The following is a 19,435-nucleotide window of genomic DNA, read 5'->3' as shown; positions in this document are numbered from 1 at the left end:
CTAAGAAGAAATACTTTAATCGATATGAGAAACCATCTTACGTGCAATCCCTGGATTTTTTGTCTTACTGAGACTACAAAATATATCATATCATGATCACAAAAATAAAATGAGATTCAATTCACTAATTGCTGGTTCCAAGACAATTGTCACGGTCCTGGGTCTGTGACCCAGTGTTTTCTGTTCTGTATTATTATTAATCTCTCCATTTCTTGATGTATCTTTGTTTATTCTTACGTTTTGGTTCTGTGTATCCCCTCTAGTGTAGTCAGATCTCTGTGTAAAGTCCGCGTCTTTGAGTCTGTGTCTTTGCGTGTGTGAGTTTCCTGTTACCTTGAAGGTCCGTGTCAGATGTCAGTGTGTTCAAGTTACATTTCCGCTGTCTCGTCAGCTCTGATTTCTCCCAGGTGTGTTCCCCTCCTGTCTCCCATCCCTTGATTACTGCTGTGAGTATTTAAGCCCTGTGTGTTCTCCTGCCTGTTGTGGGTTTGCCTGTGTTAATGTCCAGTGGCAACCTGGGTTTCCCTGTGTGTTTCTATGGGTCCCTGGGTCTGCAGTTAGTGTTTCAAGTTTGTTTTGTTAGTTTTTTCCAGTTTAAGTTTTGTTAAATATCCTCCACACCCCTGCCGTTTCTTTTTGTATCTCCACCTTCTCAATAACACTCCCCTGCATCTCAGCTGCCAGTATCTTGGGTCCTCATTAAATTCCACACGGCTCATCCTGCGAGCCTGGACAACAGTAAAAAGTATAATATGTAAGTGATGTGCGAAAAAGAAAAAAAAATCTGCTTATTTAAATCACTTGAGTTCATGCATTTAGTTTCTTTGTAAAACTGTGGAAAGGCAGCAAACAAAACATATTTCAGTGTAGTAGGATTAATAAACAACTATAGGTTATTTTGCTTGCTTCCAGCAATTGGTGGAATTTATAGATTTCCATTAAAACCCATAACATCATAGATGAGTGGAAATGGAACACAGAGGCATACAGTAACATAGATTTGAAAGCGCATATTAGTAAGTGAAATTGTCACTAGCTGAAAGGTGATTTAACCAGATCCCTCAGTTTCTGTAGACATTCTTAGAATTTGATCTGCTCTTGTCAGAGACTTCAGATCTTTTTGTACCTGGAATCTGCTGAAGGCACTTTAATGGTTTTGGGATTGATACCGCCAACTACCACTAGTTAACCTGCTAAACCTGTTCCAGTTGTACCTCCAGGCCCTGATACTTCTTAATTTCACAAGTTGGTATAAAGACATCATCTTGCCCAAACGATGTCGTGCCAACACGTTTCTTAAAAAAGATTTTGAATGTTGTTCTGTTCTGACATTTTAGCAATGTTTCATAGCAGTCTTAGTTCAGGGGTGGTGCCAGCCTGCTTTAAACATGTTGTTGTGCATGTGTATTTAAAAAACCTAATCTTGATTCCTTTGTTCTTGCAAATTTTAGGCCTATTTCAAAGCTCCATTTTCTGTCAAAAATCTTAGAAAAGATTGTATTTGTTCAGGTGCAATCCTTTCTAAATTGTCACAATGTTCTTGAGAGGTTTCAATCTGGTTTTAAAGCCTTTCACAGCACCAAACCTGCACTTTTAAAAGTTCTTATCGATCTTTTACTAGCCACTGACTCAGGTGACTCAGCTGTGCTTCTGCTTTTAGACTTGACCACTACCTATGATACTGTTGACCACAGCATCTTGATCTCTCGGTTGGAGCACTGTGGCATCAAAGGCACTCCTTTAGAATGGTTCAGGTCACATCTCTCTGAAAGGACTTTTTCTGTGAGCCTTGGAGATTTTATGTCTTCCTCAGCCCCCTTTACGTGCGGTGTTCCCCAGGGATCCGTACTAGGGCCAATTCTGTTCTCTATCTATATGTTGCCTCTAGGTCTAATTTTCAGGAAATATAATATCTGTTTTCACTCATATACTGACGACACTCAGATTTATCTTCAGCTAAAGAGTAATAGCTCCGCTTCGCTGGAATCTTTATTTCAGTGTCTCGGCAAAGTTAAGGCCTGGATGGCCCCTGATTCTTTTTTTTTAATTTCAACGAGTATAAAACTAAAGTGATCATTTTTGGACCAAGTTGCATTTCTAGCACCTCAGATCTATGCAATTTTTTTGCATGCTATTTGACAGAAGGTACTAACCTTCTGTCAAATAGCATGCAAAGAAATTTGGGGGTTATATTGGATAATAAGGTCACTTTTGAGAAACAGATTAACTCAGTTGTACAGCAGTCCTCCTTTAAATTAGGGCTTTTATCCAAGGTGAGATCATTTTTATCTTTTAAAACCTAAAGCGGACAATTCACGCTTTTATTCTACCTCAACTGGACTACTGTAATTCTTTATATGTAGGCAGACTTGTTTAGCAAGGCTCGAGGTGGTCCAGAATGCTGCAGCTCATCTCTTAAGACAAATGAAGAGACACAAACATATCTCCCCAGTGTTTGACTCACTTCACTGGCTCCCAATCCGCTTTAGAATTCAGTGCGCCCCAGGGTGGTTGTGGCTACAATGTAGCTTGCCATCACCAGTGTGTGAATGTGTGTGTGAATGGGTGGATGACTGGTTGTGTAAAGCGCTTTGGGGTCCTTAGGGACTAGAAAAGCGCTATACAAATACAGGCCATTTATTTACCATAGAATTAAATATAACATTTTACTGGTGACTTACAAAGCACTGAATGGACAGGCCCCAGAGTATCTGTCTGACTTACTGCAGCCTTATATGCCCCCTAGAGCTCTTAGGTCAGGTAAACTTTTGCTCTTGGCTACACCAAAGTCGAGGCTGTTTCATAGAGGTGTGGAATGATTTAGCTCTCCACATCAGAAAGGCCCACTACCGTCAATCTTTTTTAATCCTATCTCAAAACACATTTTTACTCATTGGCTTTCAACGCAGCATGAGTTATTTATGTATTTACTTATTTATCTGTTACTTGGTATTCGTTATTTGATATTGATGCTATTTTCGTTACATTAATTTTAATGTGTAATTTCTATCTTTGTACATCACTTTGGCCAACACTTTTGTTGTAATTAAATGTGCTATGTAAATAAATAAACAATAAATGATAAGTTCAGAAGTTGAACTTCAGAACCTGTAATCTGCTGAATGCACTCTCCCAGTTTAAGGAATGAAGCCTCTAATGCACACATTCAACTTCTCAGCCTGCTCCAGTTGTACCCAAATCCTCTTAATCTCACAATTTTACTGTCACCAATCTGGAACTTCTTGTTGTTTTCAACCACTTTTGGAGTTGTGTCCCATTGTTTGTCTGTACAAAGAACATGTAAATTCCACACAAAAGCTGCACCCAGCAAAGTGGTTCACCTCCAGCCTATAATTATCCTTTGTTTATAATCTTAATATTGCTGAATTATTGGTCTCTAGATGTAGTAGTAATAATACTTTCACTTAAGGATTTAAATACTTGCCTCACCATGGTTCCTTTAGTTTTGGTGGGGGGGTTTTCTCACTGGTTATTTGATATCATGCACATGTATGTAAAGATAAAGAAAACCTTAGAATTTTGTCTCTGTGTACAAAGGTAAAGGTTACAACCAAAATAAGTTTTTTTTTTCTTTCACATGCCAGAATGTGGTGCTTGACTCATGAAGACAGCAAGCAACTCTGAAAGCCTTTAAATAAAGAGTAAAGTGTTTATTGAAATTTTATTTTCACAAAACCCATTTGAAGTATCCCGATTACATCATGCACTCTCAAACTGATAAACAGCACTGAAACTAACTGTACTCCCACCCGTCACACCCGATTCTGAAACTATATTGTGACCTTAAACACAAATCCTAATGACAGTGTGATTTATTTAAGCACATTGAGTCTGGTAGGTCTGACAAATTTAATGTGGTTTGGAAAAGACTTTAAGAGAGTTGGAAGAGAATGTATTTACTGCATATTTGAAAACAGTCCTTTAATACAGAGAGGACAAAAAAAATCACAACTGGCATTATTCTAAAATTGTAATATAGGAGATCATCATTCATTACAACAAATGTAATAGAATATAATAGATTAGCTGGAAGACAGTGTAATAATAATAATGGAAGACTGATTAGTTGTGATTCATTGTGCTGAGAAAGATATGCCCTCGGTTTACAAGAACTGGTGGTTTAACGTGGCACGGCACAGAGGCGGTAAGGTTTGGGACTGCGAGTGGCTCCTAACTTGAACTCCAGACTGGGCTGCTCTCCAGCAGGTGCAGAGAATGAAAACCTCTGAAGGAGGGAAGTAAAAAACAAGAATAACTCCATCCGGGCCAGCTGTTCTCCAAGACATGAGCGCTTGCCTGAGTACACAATGAGACACAAGTTTTATTCACACAATTTAGAAGTTAATCACTTTGATCACAGATTATTGCTGCAGCTGTGGAACTTAATAGAGATATCATTAAGAGACCGATCCCCAAAAAAGGCTGTAACTGTAAATGGCTGCTAATTCATACAATTAATGGCAAGACATACTACTTTATTAATCTTGCCTCCTTAAAACACTTGGCTTGAAACATCCTTTAACTGGATTTTGAGGAACTGCAACAACTGACTAACCTGTAGAAAAAGGAAGGAAGGCCTCTCTCCTCCTGAATTTACCATCCTGGTCGAGAAAGTGTTGAGGGTTGAAGGAGTTTGGAGTTTCCCACATTGTCTCGTCATTTAAAACCGAGTGTAGAGCAGGTATGATCATTGTACCCTGAGAAAATACTGGCAGTTAGAAGTGTTAAACACATGTCTAGTGTTTGTTCTAATCAGCGTGTCATACGTTTTCTGGTATTGCTGATAGTTCATGCATTTATTACTTCTACATTCATCTATTCATTATTAACAGGTTGCTCAAAATGCTCGCTGAAAAGCCTTCAGATGATTCAAAATGCTGCAGCAAGAGTACCGACAGAGACTAGAAAGAAAGAGCATATTTCATTCATATTAACTTCGATAAAACTTGTGGTTCCCAGTGCATTTAAAAGTAGAATAGGAGGCAGAGCCTTCAGCTTTCAGGCCCCTCTTCTATTTCTCCCAGTTTGGATGTGGGAGGCAGACACCCTCTGTACTTTCAAGATTAAGCTTAAAACTTTCTTTTTTGATAAAACATATAGTTTCCATGATGCACTGAGTGGTTCTTCTTCAAAACAAAATGTTATTGAGGACAACAAACTTTGAGAGTCCTGGCATTAGATGATAAAAGGACAACTTTTTCATTCAACATCTATCTGAGAAAACAAAAAACACCAAAAAGTGCTATAAAAAAATTCATCTTCGCAATTCCTTTGTGTACCTTTGGGATTGTGTACTTATCCAATGTTGTGTCCTTGTTTGCAACATGGGCCACATTGAGGGGAATGATGTTGCCCATTCTCTGGATCTCATGGATGACCGCATCAGTATACGGCATGTTTTCTCTGTCAGTCATAGACGGCTGTCTGGATGAACCAATCACAGCATCGATCTCAGCCTGGACTTTTTCTGCACATAGTGAGAAAACAAACTGGTGGCTGTTGTCGCAATTTGGCACTAATAAAAGGAACCTGGATTAAAAAATAAAACTGAAATAAACTGAACAAAATTAACCAACACAAGAATGATCTGTGAGAAATCTGTTAGATTTGTATTGTTGGATTGTCATTTATGCCTAGAAATATATATTTATTAGGTTTAGGGAAGTCGTTTATGGGGTCACACACACACACACAGACATACTTACACGGTACTCTTTGTGTGTATGTATACGTCGTATGTTAATGAACCTATGTATATTCATGTAACCTAAATAAAAGAGCAGTGTTACGGGGGAACGGACGAGAGCAACTGGGGTCAAGCGAAGGAACGGCGTTTGTCCAATTCTCTCCCGTGCACGAGAAACATAAAGAACTTTGCCTACTCATGTCTTGCTTTGCTGTGTAGTTAAATTGTCTTGAACGTTCCAGCGAATAGGTTTAAGCTACAAACCTGTCAAAATCTCTGAAAAAAACGAATAGAAAGATGGTCACAAGTGTGTATTCAGGATTAATATTGTTCATACACACACCTTGAATGTCTGGGTAGTAGATCATGTATAGCAGTCCCCAGCGTAAAGTAGTTGTAGTGGTTTCAGTTCCAGCACCAAACAAGTCCAGGGTGCAAAAACACAAATTGCTGAGACTAAAACCAGAGTCTTCGTCCTCCTTCTATCAGAGTCACAAAAGCCAGACGCAGGAAATAAAAGGCATGTTTTTTAGAAAATGTAAATGAACAAGAACACATTTTGAAAACACTTACCTCCCCCATTTCTATGAGAAAAGCATCAATGTAGTCTCTTGGTGATGATGGGTTGAGGTTTTCTCTGTGTTCTTTGATCTTGACTTCTACAAAATCAATTATCTTTTGGATCAGAGTGAATATTTTTTGGTGAGGTCCAGGCAGCCACCTCATTAGCCAGGGTAATGTGTTGTAAATCTACAGAACAGGAAGACAGTAGCAGTAATAGGTCAAATTTTGCAAAAGTAGGCTTAACCTGTGATCGGCAGTAATGAAAAGTAACCGAGTAAAATCATTTAAACACAATTTTGAAGCATACTTTAATAGTAATTAAAATCTCTTTTACACCACAGCAGATTTCATAAGTGACTTTCTTCCTCCACTGCAGTTAAAGGAACACAACAGTAAAATATTTCAGGAAAGATAATCTGCGTTGAGATATCAGTCTGAGAATCTGAGACAAGGCACAGCCCTGGTGGAGTCTAATGTGAACAATAGCTATGCTCCTCTAACTGCTCTGTTTGCAAAAACAGCTTTCACTTGGGCTGCACAAAAAAGTGCAGCTAAAGTTTCTTATTTGTTATTTTTAAATCCTGAATCAAACAACACTAACATATGTGAAAGAGTTTCACCTGTGCCCACACGCTTCCCTCCAAGTACACTATGTCACTGAAGAGCTGCAGAATAGACTGAAACTGCTCATCGGTGTACTCAAAACGATTCCCAAACACCAAACAGCAAATGATGTTGGACACAGCATTGTTTAACAGTGACTGGGTATTAAAAGGTTTTCCTGAAAGAGCATATGTTCATTAGACAAAACATTAAAGCAAACTCATAATTAATTTCGATTATGTAAAAAAATTGTGTACGTTTTGTGTGTGTGTGTGTGGGTGTGTGTGTGTGTGTGCCTTGGTGATCTGCAAAAGCCTCTGTGAGATACTGGCACTCCTGCTGGATGGAAAACTCCAGGGTCTTCTTGCCCAGACCAAAGTTTCTGAGTGTGTGAAGAGCAAATCTCCTCTGTTGCTTCCACTGATACCCATTTGATATCACAAGACCTTTTGGAAAAACAAGACTGCGTTAGGCCCAAAGTAACTTAAAAATAAGGTCAGTAAAATACTGACCTAAGTTTTAACATTGCTAAATAGTCAGATGATGCTGGTCTTATTAAAACATCTTGAAAAACTTTTCAAGGAAAATTATCACCTTTATTCCCAACCAATTCTTCAAACATTGGTAGGCTGGGGCGATCCATGAAGTCTTCTCCTCGTTGGATTAGGGCTTCTTTGACAAGCTTGTAGCCATTAATGATCACAGTTCTTTGACCAAAGAATCGAAGGCTGAATATGTTTCCATATTTCTCTGCAAACTGAACATGAACAGAAGATTTTGTTTAGTGTTGGGTTGGGATCTGCCTCATTTGGGTGACCGCTTCATAATTTTGGCTATTTCCTCTTAAGAAAGCCAATATTAATACAGCTTCTTCTGAATAAAATACAGCTTCACATACAGCAACGTCCCTTTCTCTCAATAAATAACCAAAAAGACAAGATAACAAAAACTTTATTCATACCATAGGTAGGCATTTTATATAAGAAAATATTTAAGACAATGTTAAACTCTGTGACTGTTGTGCTCTATTGCACATTTCAAAAGCAATTAAAAGCAATTTACTTGCTTTATAAATGCACTGTCTGTTTGTTTATCACTTTCCAGCCCACTAGTAACTCATGATAATGGTTGCGTTCTATGAGTATTAGGGCGAGAAAAAAAATACTGTTGATCATTTTGAGAATAAGATCAAGAATGTATTTTGAGAAAAAAGTCAAAATACTGTTCTTTGAAAAAAGGCGAAATTATGTTTCTGGGGAAAAAGTCAAAAAGTCTATTTAGAGGAAAAAGTCCAAATGTGGAGATTACAGTAGTTGTTTCACGACAAACTGCCACGTTTGCTATACCCTCTAAGTTAGTGAAAGCATACTTCAGAATGAGTTTTTAGTAAGAAGAAAGGAAATTATTTCTGTTTGGCACATAAACAAATTAGGATGTTGAAAAGATGGTGCAGAAAGCTTCATCTGCTCAGATGGAAAACCACACAAACTTCAGACAGTTGTCCAGATTTGTACAAAATGAAATTGATATTTGTAAGGTTATTGATAGTTACTCTTGTCCAATAAAGAGGTCATATGTCAGGATTCTGGCCTTCTACAAGTTCCTAAAGCCAGAAAAAAGACTATCGGAGAGCGTGCTTTTTCTTTTCTTGCCCCATTTTTGTAGAACAACCTCCTACAAGGCATGCTCTGTGGAGGTTTTTAAAGCTAAGTTGAAGACCCACTTGTTCACCGTATCCTACGTGTCTTAATTCGGTGTAATACCACTTTTAATGCCTGGGGCATGTTATTTTTATAACATGACATTTTATTAATAAAAATTAGTAGTAGCAGTAGCAGTATGTATACCTCTGCAAACTGCAGATGAATTCTATCAGGTCTGATGCGATGAAGATTTCCAATGAAAGGCAGAGCCCTCGGTCCGGGAGGAAAGTTTTTTGGCACTCTGTTCTTCAAAACTTCAGTCGTAAGCAGAAGAACAAACAAAAAGATTAAAATGCTCCTGCCGTCTATCCACTCTGAGCCAAGAAGGCTGTATAATGTCTCCATGTCTTCGCTTAGTTAGGCTGTCGCTTATTGTCGCTTGTTAAGATGGGCTTTATCTGCAAATATGACGATGATTGTTTTATTACCAGAGGACGTGGAAAGACGCTTTCAAAATAAAAGCGCGTGGTTAAGACTTAACCAATGTAAAATTACACTACATCTCTAAGACACGCTGTTACAACTGTTACACCTGTACCAGGTGGTTAAGAAAAATCGGAGTTGTAACAGTGTATGAAGTTAGGAAAATTTAGGGCTATGTTAAGGAGGAACACAGGTAACACAGTGAACAGTGCTTCATCCATCAGGCTGTCAGGAAGCTTAACTCCCTCCCGATTCTGCCCCCTCTCCCCTCTTCTCCTCCATGGTCTCACTGAACTCTGTCACACACACACACACTCTGACTCACTCACTGGCCTGCACCAGTTACCAGTCACTTTGTGGAGCATTGGACTGCCATTACCTTTTGAAAATTGTATTTAAATTGTTAAGAGATGTTAACCCTTTCACGCATAGTGGTCACGACAGTGGACAGCTATTCAAACGCTGTTTTCATTTTTCATTTACCCATTATATTGTATATTGTATAGCTTTCTTGTTATATGTAAAATTGTATTGTATTTATTTATTTAAATTTTTACTTTTTAATTATTTTACCTGCATTTTTTAATCACTCTTATATTTAAATGTTCATTTGCTTTTTTATCTAGGGATTGAGAGTAACGTAGTTTCTATTCTCTGTATGTCCTGTACATGTGGCAGAAGTTACGATAAATTGAGCTATGACTTAGGAGGACATGGTAACATGCTTGTTTCAGGTCTTAGACACACGGTGCTTTCAGGGAGGATTATTATTATATAATTATAATTAATTAAGAAAACACCCAAGAAATAAAACTTTTACCTTTTAGTTAAATTTAGAAAGCTTATGGCTTTGTTTTTCACTGACTGTCTACTTTGTTTTTTCTCAAAAAATTACGTAATATATTTATTAAATATTTCATTCACAAAGATCTAATTTGTGATTTAAGCACGATCAGTTTTTGAGCAGTATATTTCAGACCTCTACTGGCCTGTATGGTTTACAGTAGTTGGTATTCTTCTTCTGTCGACCTTTGGGTTCTTGCCATAATTACATAACATATTCAGAGCCAAAGAAAACAACACACTCAGTGTGTAAAAAGTTTAAACCGCCCAGTAGGTTAAAGGCATTGGCACCTTATCTTGAAACCCGACTCCTAAGTTGGTTTGGAATGTGGGAAGAATAATGAGGAGAACTTTAAAGAAAAATTATTTAAAATGACACAGTTAACAAAAGATATCGGTGTGCCTTTTATTCGAATGGATCGCTTTTATGTATAAACACTGCCTTAAGAGAATAGTGATTAATTGTTTAAAATGTATTTTTAAAAAAAGGGGGAAAGCAAGTTGAACTGAACAAGGGGATGTTAAAGTAACAGAGTCGTTTGTTAGTCATTAAATGCTGCCCAATAATTAATCTCTATACAACAATTTGTTTGCAGGTTTGTGTATTCCTGCTATTACATTGAGGCCGACAGTTTGTTGAAGTTGTTTTCAGCATGCTTCAATTTACAATCAGCTCCATAGTAACCAGCTGGAAGAGCTCAACCTCCTGACTTGTTATTTACAATGGAATTCCCAATAGGTCCTCAGTCTTATGTAACATGGTTGGGGCCTCCACCGAGGAGCTTAAGTCCACACTTCATTTGTTCCTATGCTTGTTACACAAAAACTAGCAGCCATCCTGAAACTTAGAGGTGGAATATATGAAAAAAGTAAATTTAGTACAGATCTTTTTATCGTTACTTTCCAAGCCATGTATGAATATTGCTGGCTGGTGGATGTTCTGTTTTGTTTATTCTGTGAAATACCAGCAGCCTTAGTTCCCAAACAGCCACAGGGCTTTGCCTTTTTCAAGAAATGTTTTCACTGGAGTTGACTTAAAAACAACGGAAGTTGCAAAAGTCTCTGATAAAAATACAGACTGCTGAAAAATTAAAGGAAAAACATGAACCCTTGACTCCCTGTCTTAGGTGGTAAGTTTCTACAAGTTTCTTGCATTGCTTCATTAAGTAAATTACTTTATACTCTGACAGTGTAGCAAGACAGGCGAGATCTGCAAAGAGTGGTGCGCTCAGCCGAACGCATCATTCAATCAGAGCTCCCTGACCTGCTGTCCATCTACACCAAGCGGTGCAAGTCCAAAGCTAGGAAGATTATGATGGACCTCTCCCATCCCAACAATGGACTCTTCTCACTGTTGAGGTCTGGGAAGCGCTTCCGCTCCCTTAAGGCCAAAACAGAGAGAATGAGGAGGAGCTTCTTCCCCCAGGCTATTCAGCCTGAACCAGGTGTAGGACTGGATCAGAATGGGGTTTATTGCCAAATGTTGAGCAGGTTTACAACATTAGGAAATTGCTGCGGTGCTTCAGTGCAAACATGGTGTCATAAATAACACTTAAATAGACATGGAAAAAATAAAAGTAGGGATAAGAATTAAAAGTGCTACGTGGAAAGATATGTGCATGAGATATATACATGAGAGTAAGAATTAAGAGTGCTACGTTGAAAGATATATACATGAGTGCAGGTGGTGATCAGTGCCAAACATGGAATGATACAGTGAACACAGCGTAGGGTCATGTGTTAGTGGCGGGGACAGTCATATGGTTATTGTTCATGTGTCCAACAGCAGAGGGGAAGAAACTGTTCTTATGGCGAGAGGTTCTGGTGCGAATGGACCGGAGCCTCCTGCCTGAGGGGAGCAGGTCAAACAGACTTGGTGAGAAGGTTACATTATTATGTGTCTGAGGTGTGGATGTGACTGGGAGTTCCAATGAGGAGGAGCTTCTTCCCCCAGGCTATTCGGGCCCTGAACCAGGTGTAGGACTGGACTCTCACACACATCACATCACCACACACACCACCACACATTTCCTATAATCCTATAATTTATAATCTTTATAATCTTTATAATCTCTTCTGCTATTTGCACATTCTTTACTGTAAATTCCTAAGTTAATTTGTAAATTTTGTAGTAACCTGTAAATTGTAAATATTGTAAAACTTTTCTTCTGTCATTTAATGGTCGGGCATTGTACAAGCATTTCACCCCCATGTCATACTGTGTATGGTTGTGTGTGTGTGACAAATAAAATTTGAATTTGAATTTGAATTTGTAGCGGTGTCTACACTTTTAGCTCTATACTACGTACAAAATGGCTGAGTTGAATTAAAGTCATGTCAGTATTAATTCAGTTTTATTACAGCATCAATTTACAATAAGTTATCTCAAGTCATAAAAGGTAAAGACACTTGCAAATCAAATCAGAATTTGTCAGTTGCTTTAATAAAGTTGGTTTTCTGCTTTTATTACACTTACACTTACACTAAAGAGAGAGAGAGAGAGAGATAACGTTCTTGAACATCAAAAACAATAGCAGAAGACAGTCATTGAGAGCGCAGAGAAACAGACATGCTCAGCTGAGGATAACTCGTGCTCTAACGTGGCACAGCACACAGACGATAAGGTTTGGGACTGCGTGTGGCTCCCAAAATGAAGTCCAGACTGGGTTTCTCTCCAGCAGGTGCAGTAACTGAAAACTTCTGCAGCAGGGAGGTGAAAAACAGGAATAACTCCATCCTGGCCAGCTGCTCCCCAAGACACACACGCTTACCTGAGAATACACAAGACTACATGTTTTAAATACATAATTTACAGGGTTTCCACGCTAATCACAGCATATAACAATTATGTATTCATTTAGATCAACAAATAAAGCACAAGAACATTTAAAAGCACACAATTTAATGCAAGGAACAAGCAGCAGAGTATCTGCTAATCTGTATCTACTTCACCACTTTATCACTGTATTGAGTAGTGTAAATATGATTATGCTACAAATAATCAAAATAATATGCTACATATACAAAAAGTTGACCATAAGCAGCAACATGTAGCATTTTTTAAACTTCTGCCTAAAACAGCATTTACCAGAGTTTTAAAGGATTGCAACTGATGACTAACCTGCAGAAAAGGGAATGAAGGCCTCCCTCTTCCTAAATTTTCCATCCTGGTCCAGAAAGTGTTGAGGGTTGAAGGAATGTGGAGTTTCCCACATAGACTCATCATGTAGAACAGAGTGCAATGGAGCCAAGATCTTGGTGCCCTGAAAAATACCATTTGTTCAAATTGCAGGATTTGAACTTCCCATTGGCTACAGTTCTTTAGCATCAACACTTGGTATTTGAGTATCTGAGTATTTGAGTTGTAACTGTTCTTTGTTCATTACTTATGCTCCCGTGTCAGGGTGTTTCCAGAGGTGGGAAGTAACAAACTAACTTTATTACTGTAACTAGAATTTTCAATTGTATTCTATTCTATCCTATTCTATTTTATTTATATAGCGCCAAATCACAACAACGGTCGCCTCAAGGCGCTTTTTATTGAACAGTAGATCGTACAATAATAGATACAGAGAAAACCCAACAATCATATGACCCCCTATGACCCCCTTAATACACTTGGTATTTGAGTATCTGAGTATTTGAGTTGTAACTGTTCTTTGTTCATTACTTACAGACATCTGCTTTGATAAAGTAGACTTTATCAAAGTAGATGTCTTTCTGAAAGCGCTGTAACTAAGTTTAAGAATATAATCCACCCACTGTTATCATCTTCAATGCCCTGTACCAACACAGAGCAGAGCAGCTATCTGAACGCTACCCCAACAGAGGTCGATTATCTTGTTAATAATTTCACCTCCTCACTACGTACGACTCTGGATACTGTAGCTCCTGTGAAAACTAAGGTCTCTAATCAGAAGTACCTGACTCCGTGGTATAATTCTCAAACACGTACCCTAAAGCAGATGACTCGTAATCTGGAGAGGAAATGGCGTGTCACAAATTTAGAGGATCATCATTTAGCCTGGAGAAATAGTTTGCTGCTTTATAAGAAAGCCCTCCGCAAAGCCAGAACATCTTACTATTCATCACTGATTGAAGAAAATAAGAACAACCCCAGGTTTCTCTTCAGCACTGTAGCCAGGCTGACAAAAAGTCAGAGCTCTTTTGAGCCAACCATCCCTTTAACGTTAACTAGTAATGACTTCATGAACTTCTTCACAAATAAAATTTTATCATTAGAGAAAAAATTACCAATAATCATCCCACAGATGTAATATTATCTACAGCTACTCTTAGTACCATTGATGTTAAGTTAGACTCTTTTTCTCCAATTGATCTTTCTGAGTTAACTTCAATAATTACTTCTCTTGGGCAAGACACTTCACCCGTTGCCTACTGGTGGTGGTCAGAGGGCCCGGTGGCGCCAGTGTCCGGCAGCCTCGCCTCTGTCAGTGCGCCCCAGGGTGGCTGTGGCTACAGTGTAGCTTGCCATCACCAGTGTGTGAATGTGTGTGTGAATGGGTGGATGACTGGATAGTGTAAAGCGCTTTGGGGTCCTTAGGGACTAGTAAAGCGCTATATAAATACAGGCCATTTACCATATTTACCATTTCCTCCAAACCATCAACGTGTCTTTTAGACCCCATTCCTACAAAACTGCTCAAAGAAACAGCTTTAGTCAAACAGCTAACAGATCATCTGCAGAGGAATGGTTATTTGAAGAGTTTCAGTCAGGTTTCAGAGTTCATCACAGCACAGAAACAGCTTTAGTGAAGGTTACAAATGATCTTCTTATGGCCTCTGACAGTGGACTCATCTCTGTGCTTGTCCTTCTAGACCTTAGTGCAGCATTCGACTGTTGACCATTATATCCTATTAGAGCGATTAGAACATGCTGTAGGTATTACAGGTACTGCACTGCAGTGGTTTGTATCATATCTATCTAATAGACTCCAATTAGTGCATGTAAATGGAGAGTCCTCTTCACACACTGAGGTTAATTATGGAGTTCCACAGGGTTCAGTGCTAGGACCAATTCTGTTTACATTATACATGCTTCCCTTAGGCAGCATCATTAGAAGACATAGCATACATTTTCACTGCTATGCAGATGACACGCAGCTCTATCTGTCCATGAAGCCAGATAACACACACCAATTAGTTAAACTGCAGGAATGTCTTAAAGACATAAAGACCTGGATGGCCGCTAACTTTCTGCTTCTTAATTCAGATAAAACTGAGGTTATTGTACTCGGCCCTGAAAAGCTTAGAAATATGGTATCTAAGCAGATTCTTACTCTGGATGGCATTACCTTGGCCTCCAGTAACACTGTGAGGAACCTTGGAGTCATTTTTGACCAGGACATGTCCTTCAACGCACATATTAAACAAATATGTAAGACTGCTTTCTTCCATTTGCGCAACATCTCTAAAATTAGAAATATCCTGTCTCAGAGTGACGCTGAAAAACTAGTTCATGCATTTATTACTTCCAGGCTGGACTACTGTAATTCATTATTATCAGGATGTCCAAAAAACTCACTGAAAAGCCTTCAGCTAATCCAAAATGCTGCAGCAAGAGTCTGACAGGGACCTTCCAGTTTGGATTCGGGAGACAGACACTATCTCTACTTTTAAGATTAGGCTTAAAACTTTCCTTTTTGCTAAAGCATATAGTTAGGGCTGGACCAGGTGACCCTGAATCCTCTCTTAGTTATGCTGCAATAGACTTAGGCTGCTGGGATTCCCATGATAGTGATGAGAAAGGAGACTAGAAAGGAAAAACTCAATGCATCATGGGAATCCCCCATACCTATGTCTATTGCAGCATAACTAAGGGAGGATTCAGGGTCACCTGGTCTAGTTTTCAGGTATCTGTATTTGAATATTTATTCTTCTGACAACTTTGTACTTTACTCCCTACATTTTTAAACAAATATCTGTACTTTCTACTCCTTACGTGTTCAGAAAATGCTCATTACTTTACGTTCAGTGTTATCATTTATAACGTTTATACTCAGGGGTTAAAGTTGGCCGGAACTTTAATAAGGCAGGTGTCTGTATGTTGTGTTGGCGGTACTTCAGCATCTAGCTAGTGCTACAGATAAGGAGGATGCATGAAGCGAGTGTTTTTTAAGTTGCATGCAATTTAAAAATCAATGTTTCTATCAGTCTAAGTAGCCTGAAAAGAAAAGCGCCTGGACTTCTTTAAGTTTCCTTCACAGACAGTTTCTATTAGCTCAGCAAACATCAGAAAACACACAAGCTGTTTGTGTGCACTTTTTCGCACAGTGCGTTCATAGCTAAAGGTCAAGTTGATGGATTTCACAGGGAGAGAAGAGAATGAGAGCTAACTTCACTGGGAGATGGATAAAGATTTGGGAAGAAAAACCCGACAGGAGATGAGGAAGAGAGGTTCGATTTAAAGCTGGAGACTGCACAGTGACGCTTAAACAGAAAATTTAAAGCTTACATGCAATGTCATTATTTTAACCACATGTTGGAACTGTGTATGATATGTTTTGATAAGTTATGTATTTTCATTGTCGTAAAATGTCCTGCAAAACAAACTAACCTATATTAACTTTGTGCTATTCAAATGTTGCATGGAAATACTGGGTAGTTTTGTCCAGGATAAACAGGTTAGTTTGCATTACAGGGCTGAATTTACAGTAAAGCACTGTGTTGGACTGGTGCACCGTAGCTGTGGTGCTCCTGGTCAGATTTAGGTTACATCAAGTGTAGCAGCAACTTTGCATTTTAGATGATCATGCTTAGATTACTTCACTGAATTTAAACTTTATAGCAACTCTGTATAAAGTGTAGGGGGATAGACATCTGCCAGGATAGATGAAAAAACACATCTACACTTGTTGTGTAATTGTGTAAATCTACAGAGAAGAGCAGGTCAGCTGATCATATCATGTACGCTAAAAACTTCCCGGAGCCATAGCTGGACTGGCCATCAGATCATGCATAGCAGGCATCTGCCCGGTGGGCCAATGGGGAGTTTTTGTTTTTATGGGCCGATGGTTTTTATTTGTGTGTGTTTGTTGATTCGTTTTTTTGTAACAGTATAAACAACGAAAGGTGGTGGACTGGCCAGAAGCTGGCCGATGTGTAAAATGTAAAAATAACTCAGTTGTTTGGTGGTGGCTATGGTGGAGCTTCCACTGAGCTCAGCAGGTGGATGAGGGAAAGGTGGATGAATAGTGGAATTGTAAAGTGCTTTGAGTGTCTAGAAAAGCGCTATATAAATGCAATCCATTATTAGTATGTACCTTTGACACATCTGATTATCTCAGAGTTTTTCTTTTTAACTGGCAAACATTTGTTACTGGTTGATTGTGTACCTTTGGGATTGAGTACTTATCCAGAGTTGTGTTCTTGTTTGCCACGCGAAGTATGTTAAGTGGGGCAATATTTCCACTTCTCTGGATTTCATGAATAACTGCATCAGTGAACGGCAGGTTTTCTCTGTCACTTGTAGACGGCTGCCTGGATGAACCAACCACAGCATCTATCTCAGCTTGGACTTTCTCTGCACACACAGAAAACAGGAAAATAAGTGTTGTGCACAGTTGACTAAGCTCACAAAATATGTATCCCTGATAGATATTACCCTGACACACCTTGTATATCAGGGTAGTGGATCATATATAAAAGTCCCCAATGTAAAGTAGTAGTTGTGGTTTCAGTTCCAGCGCCAAACAGGTCCATTGTGCAAGCCATCAAATTTTCGAGATAAAACCCAGAATCTTTATCTTCCTTCTATCAATGATACAAGAGAAAATTGTTATATTTGATTATGTACACAATATAAATACAAACCATCTTATCAAAACGTTTTGTAAAGTAAAGAATAAAATTTTTTAAATTCCCCTCTCGCCTCCATGAAGGTGCAGAGATCTTGGATGTTGTTCCTGGTATCTGCTGGAGCCACTTGTTTTGCTCCGGGGTCACTGCACCAAGTGCACCGTAACAGTGCAAGATCAACAGGACCCTAAGAGCCTTCATCAGGAACTCAACGGGGATGTGGCGAACAACACTAGAGACCAACAGGATCTACCAAGGAGATGCACTGTCCACACTGATGTTCTGCATAGATCCTCTCAGAGAGGTAAGGCTGTCAGAACGGAGGGGATCACACTACCAGAAGGAAACATTGCAGACACTGAGGACAGACCACCCCCTAGGGTGGTTGAGAATGACGGAGCTAAGAACCTGTGGGACTTCCAGATACAGACAGACAAAATGGTGATGGTTAACCAACCAGACATAGTAGTTGTAGACAAGCAGGAGAAGATGTAGCAGAAGACGTACTGATAAACGTACCAATACGAAATGACAGTAACATCTCAAAGAATGAACAAGAAATACTGCAAAGTACCACGGGCTCAGAGAAGAGCTGAAGAAGGTGGAGAGTGAAGGTAACAGTGGTTCCAGTGGTAATCGGAGCACTAGGTGCAGTGACTCCCAAGTTAGCTCAAGCTAACTCCAGCAGATCCCTCTGTCCAGAAGAGTTAGAGTTAGAACCCTTAAGCTCCCAGCCCTCTGGTAGAGGACCTGAGCTTGAAGGATAGACTACTTGCAGAGGCGAGAGGGGAATTAATTTTTTTCATAAAAGCAAATCGAGATAGACATTAAAACACTAACCTCTCCCATTTCTATGAGAAAGGAGTCAATGTAGTCTCTTGGTGATGAAGGGTCAAAGTTTTCCTGGTGCTCTTTGATCCTAATTTCTACAAATTCAACTATTTTCTTTGTCAAGATAAATATCGTCTGGTGTGATCCAGGCAGCCACTTCATCAACCAGGGTATTGTATTGTACATCTGCAGAGCAGGAAGACAGTGACCAGATTATCTAATTGACTGGCCATATTAACATAAGCAATAATAAAGATCATTATTACTGTGTGTTCATGAATTTTAGGTTTGAAACCTGCAGCTGTATCATTACATGAAAGGCCCTCCCTCCTGCTTTTGCAGCCTTTTTGTTGTTGCAGTGCGTTTGGCCTCTCAGGGCCACCGTATTAATGTAATAACTTAAAGGTGGGATAATTATTTAGTTGAATTAGTTCATGTATAGGTAATTAGGTAGGTCATTTGTTTGTTTTCATATTAAGTGTGTTTATTATTGGATGGCACCTCTATACAGGGCATAAGTTGGGCATGCACCAAAACAAAACAAAACAAAGAAAACAAAAGGGCAATTTAGTTAAGAGTGAAGTCACACAGCTTTGTGACCTGTCTGTCTCTCTTCATTTTTAAAATGGTTCGAACAATTTAGTGTGAAACATATCACTGCCACAATGTTTGTAATGTGTCAAAGTAAAAAAGGCTCAATGAAGTTTATTAAAAAGTCTTTTTGAGCTGTTTGCTTGGAACTGTGAATTAATTTAAGGCTAGAAGTCAGGGGTGTCAAGCTAAGGCTTCATTCATTAGGATTTACACTCATCATCACGGTGTGATTGGTTTTAAAATAGCAACAAGCAGCTCTGCTTAAATTGTTTCCCTTACTGTATCTAACCAGGAAATGTTAGAAAATGAATGGATGAATTGGTTCTGTTTGGCTTTTACAGGCGATGGG

The 19,435-nt window shown here is 38.9% G+C and overlaps 2 protein-coding genes across 2 annotated transcripts; both read right to left on the bottom strand.

The window, feature by feature from the left end:
- Positions 1–3,656: 3,656 nt before the first annotated feature.
- On the bottom strand, positions 3,657–9,087 carry LOC102304071 (cytochrome P450 2J2). The gene is made up of 9 exons (XM_005952979.2): positions 8,722–9,087; positions 7,469–7,631; positions 7,171–7,320; positions 6,892–7,052; positions 6,281–6,457; positions 6,051–6,189; positions 5,301–5,488; positions 4,577–4,718; positions 3,657–4,317 (listed from the first exon to the last, which is right to left on the bottom strand). Exons 1-9 carry the CDS (start codon positions 8,920–8,922, stop codon positions 4,142–4,144), a joined length of 1,497 nt encoding a protein of 498 aa, XP_005953041.1. The 5' UTR covers positions 8,923–9,087; the 3' UTR covers positions 3,657–4,141.
- Positions 9,088–12,169: 3,082 nt separating this feature from the next.
- On the bottom strand, positions 12,170–18,678 carry LOC121813564 (cytochrome P450 2J2-like; the record flags this gene model as incomplete). The annotated part of the gene is given in 5 exon segments (XM_042217404.1): positions 12,170–12,614; positions 12,965–13,106; positions 17,199–17,386; positions 17,478–17,616; positions 18,502–18,678. Coding segments are annotated over 5 exon segments (822 nt in total), but the record flags the coding sequence as incomplete, so codon positions are not given.
- Positions 18,679–19,435: the final 757 nt, after the last annotated feature.

Source organism: Haplochromis burtoni, unplaced genomic scaffold (genome assembly GCF_018398535.1).
Source record: "Haplochromis burtoni strain Fernald_Lab_line unplaced genomic scaffold, NCSU_Asbu1 Contig_1921, whole genome shotgun sequence".
Lineage (NCBI taxonomy): Eukaryota > Metazoa > Chordata > Actinopteri > Cichliformes > Cichlidae > Haplochromis > Haplochromis burtoni.
This window is presented reverse-complemented; position numbering and strand designations above follow the sequence as displayed.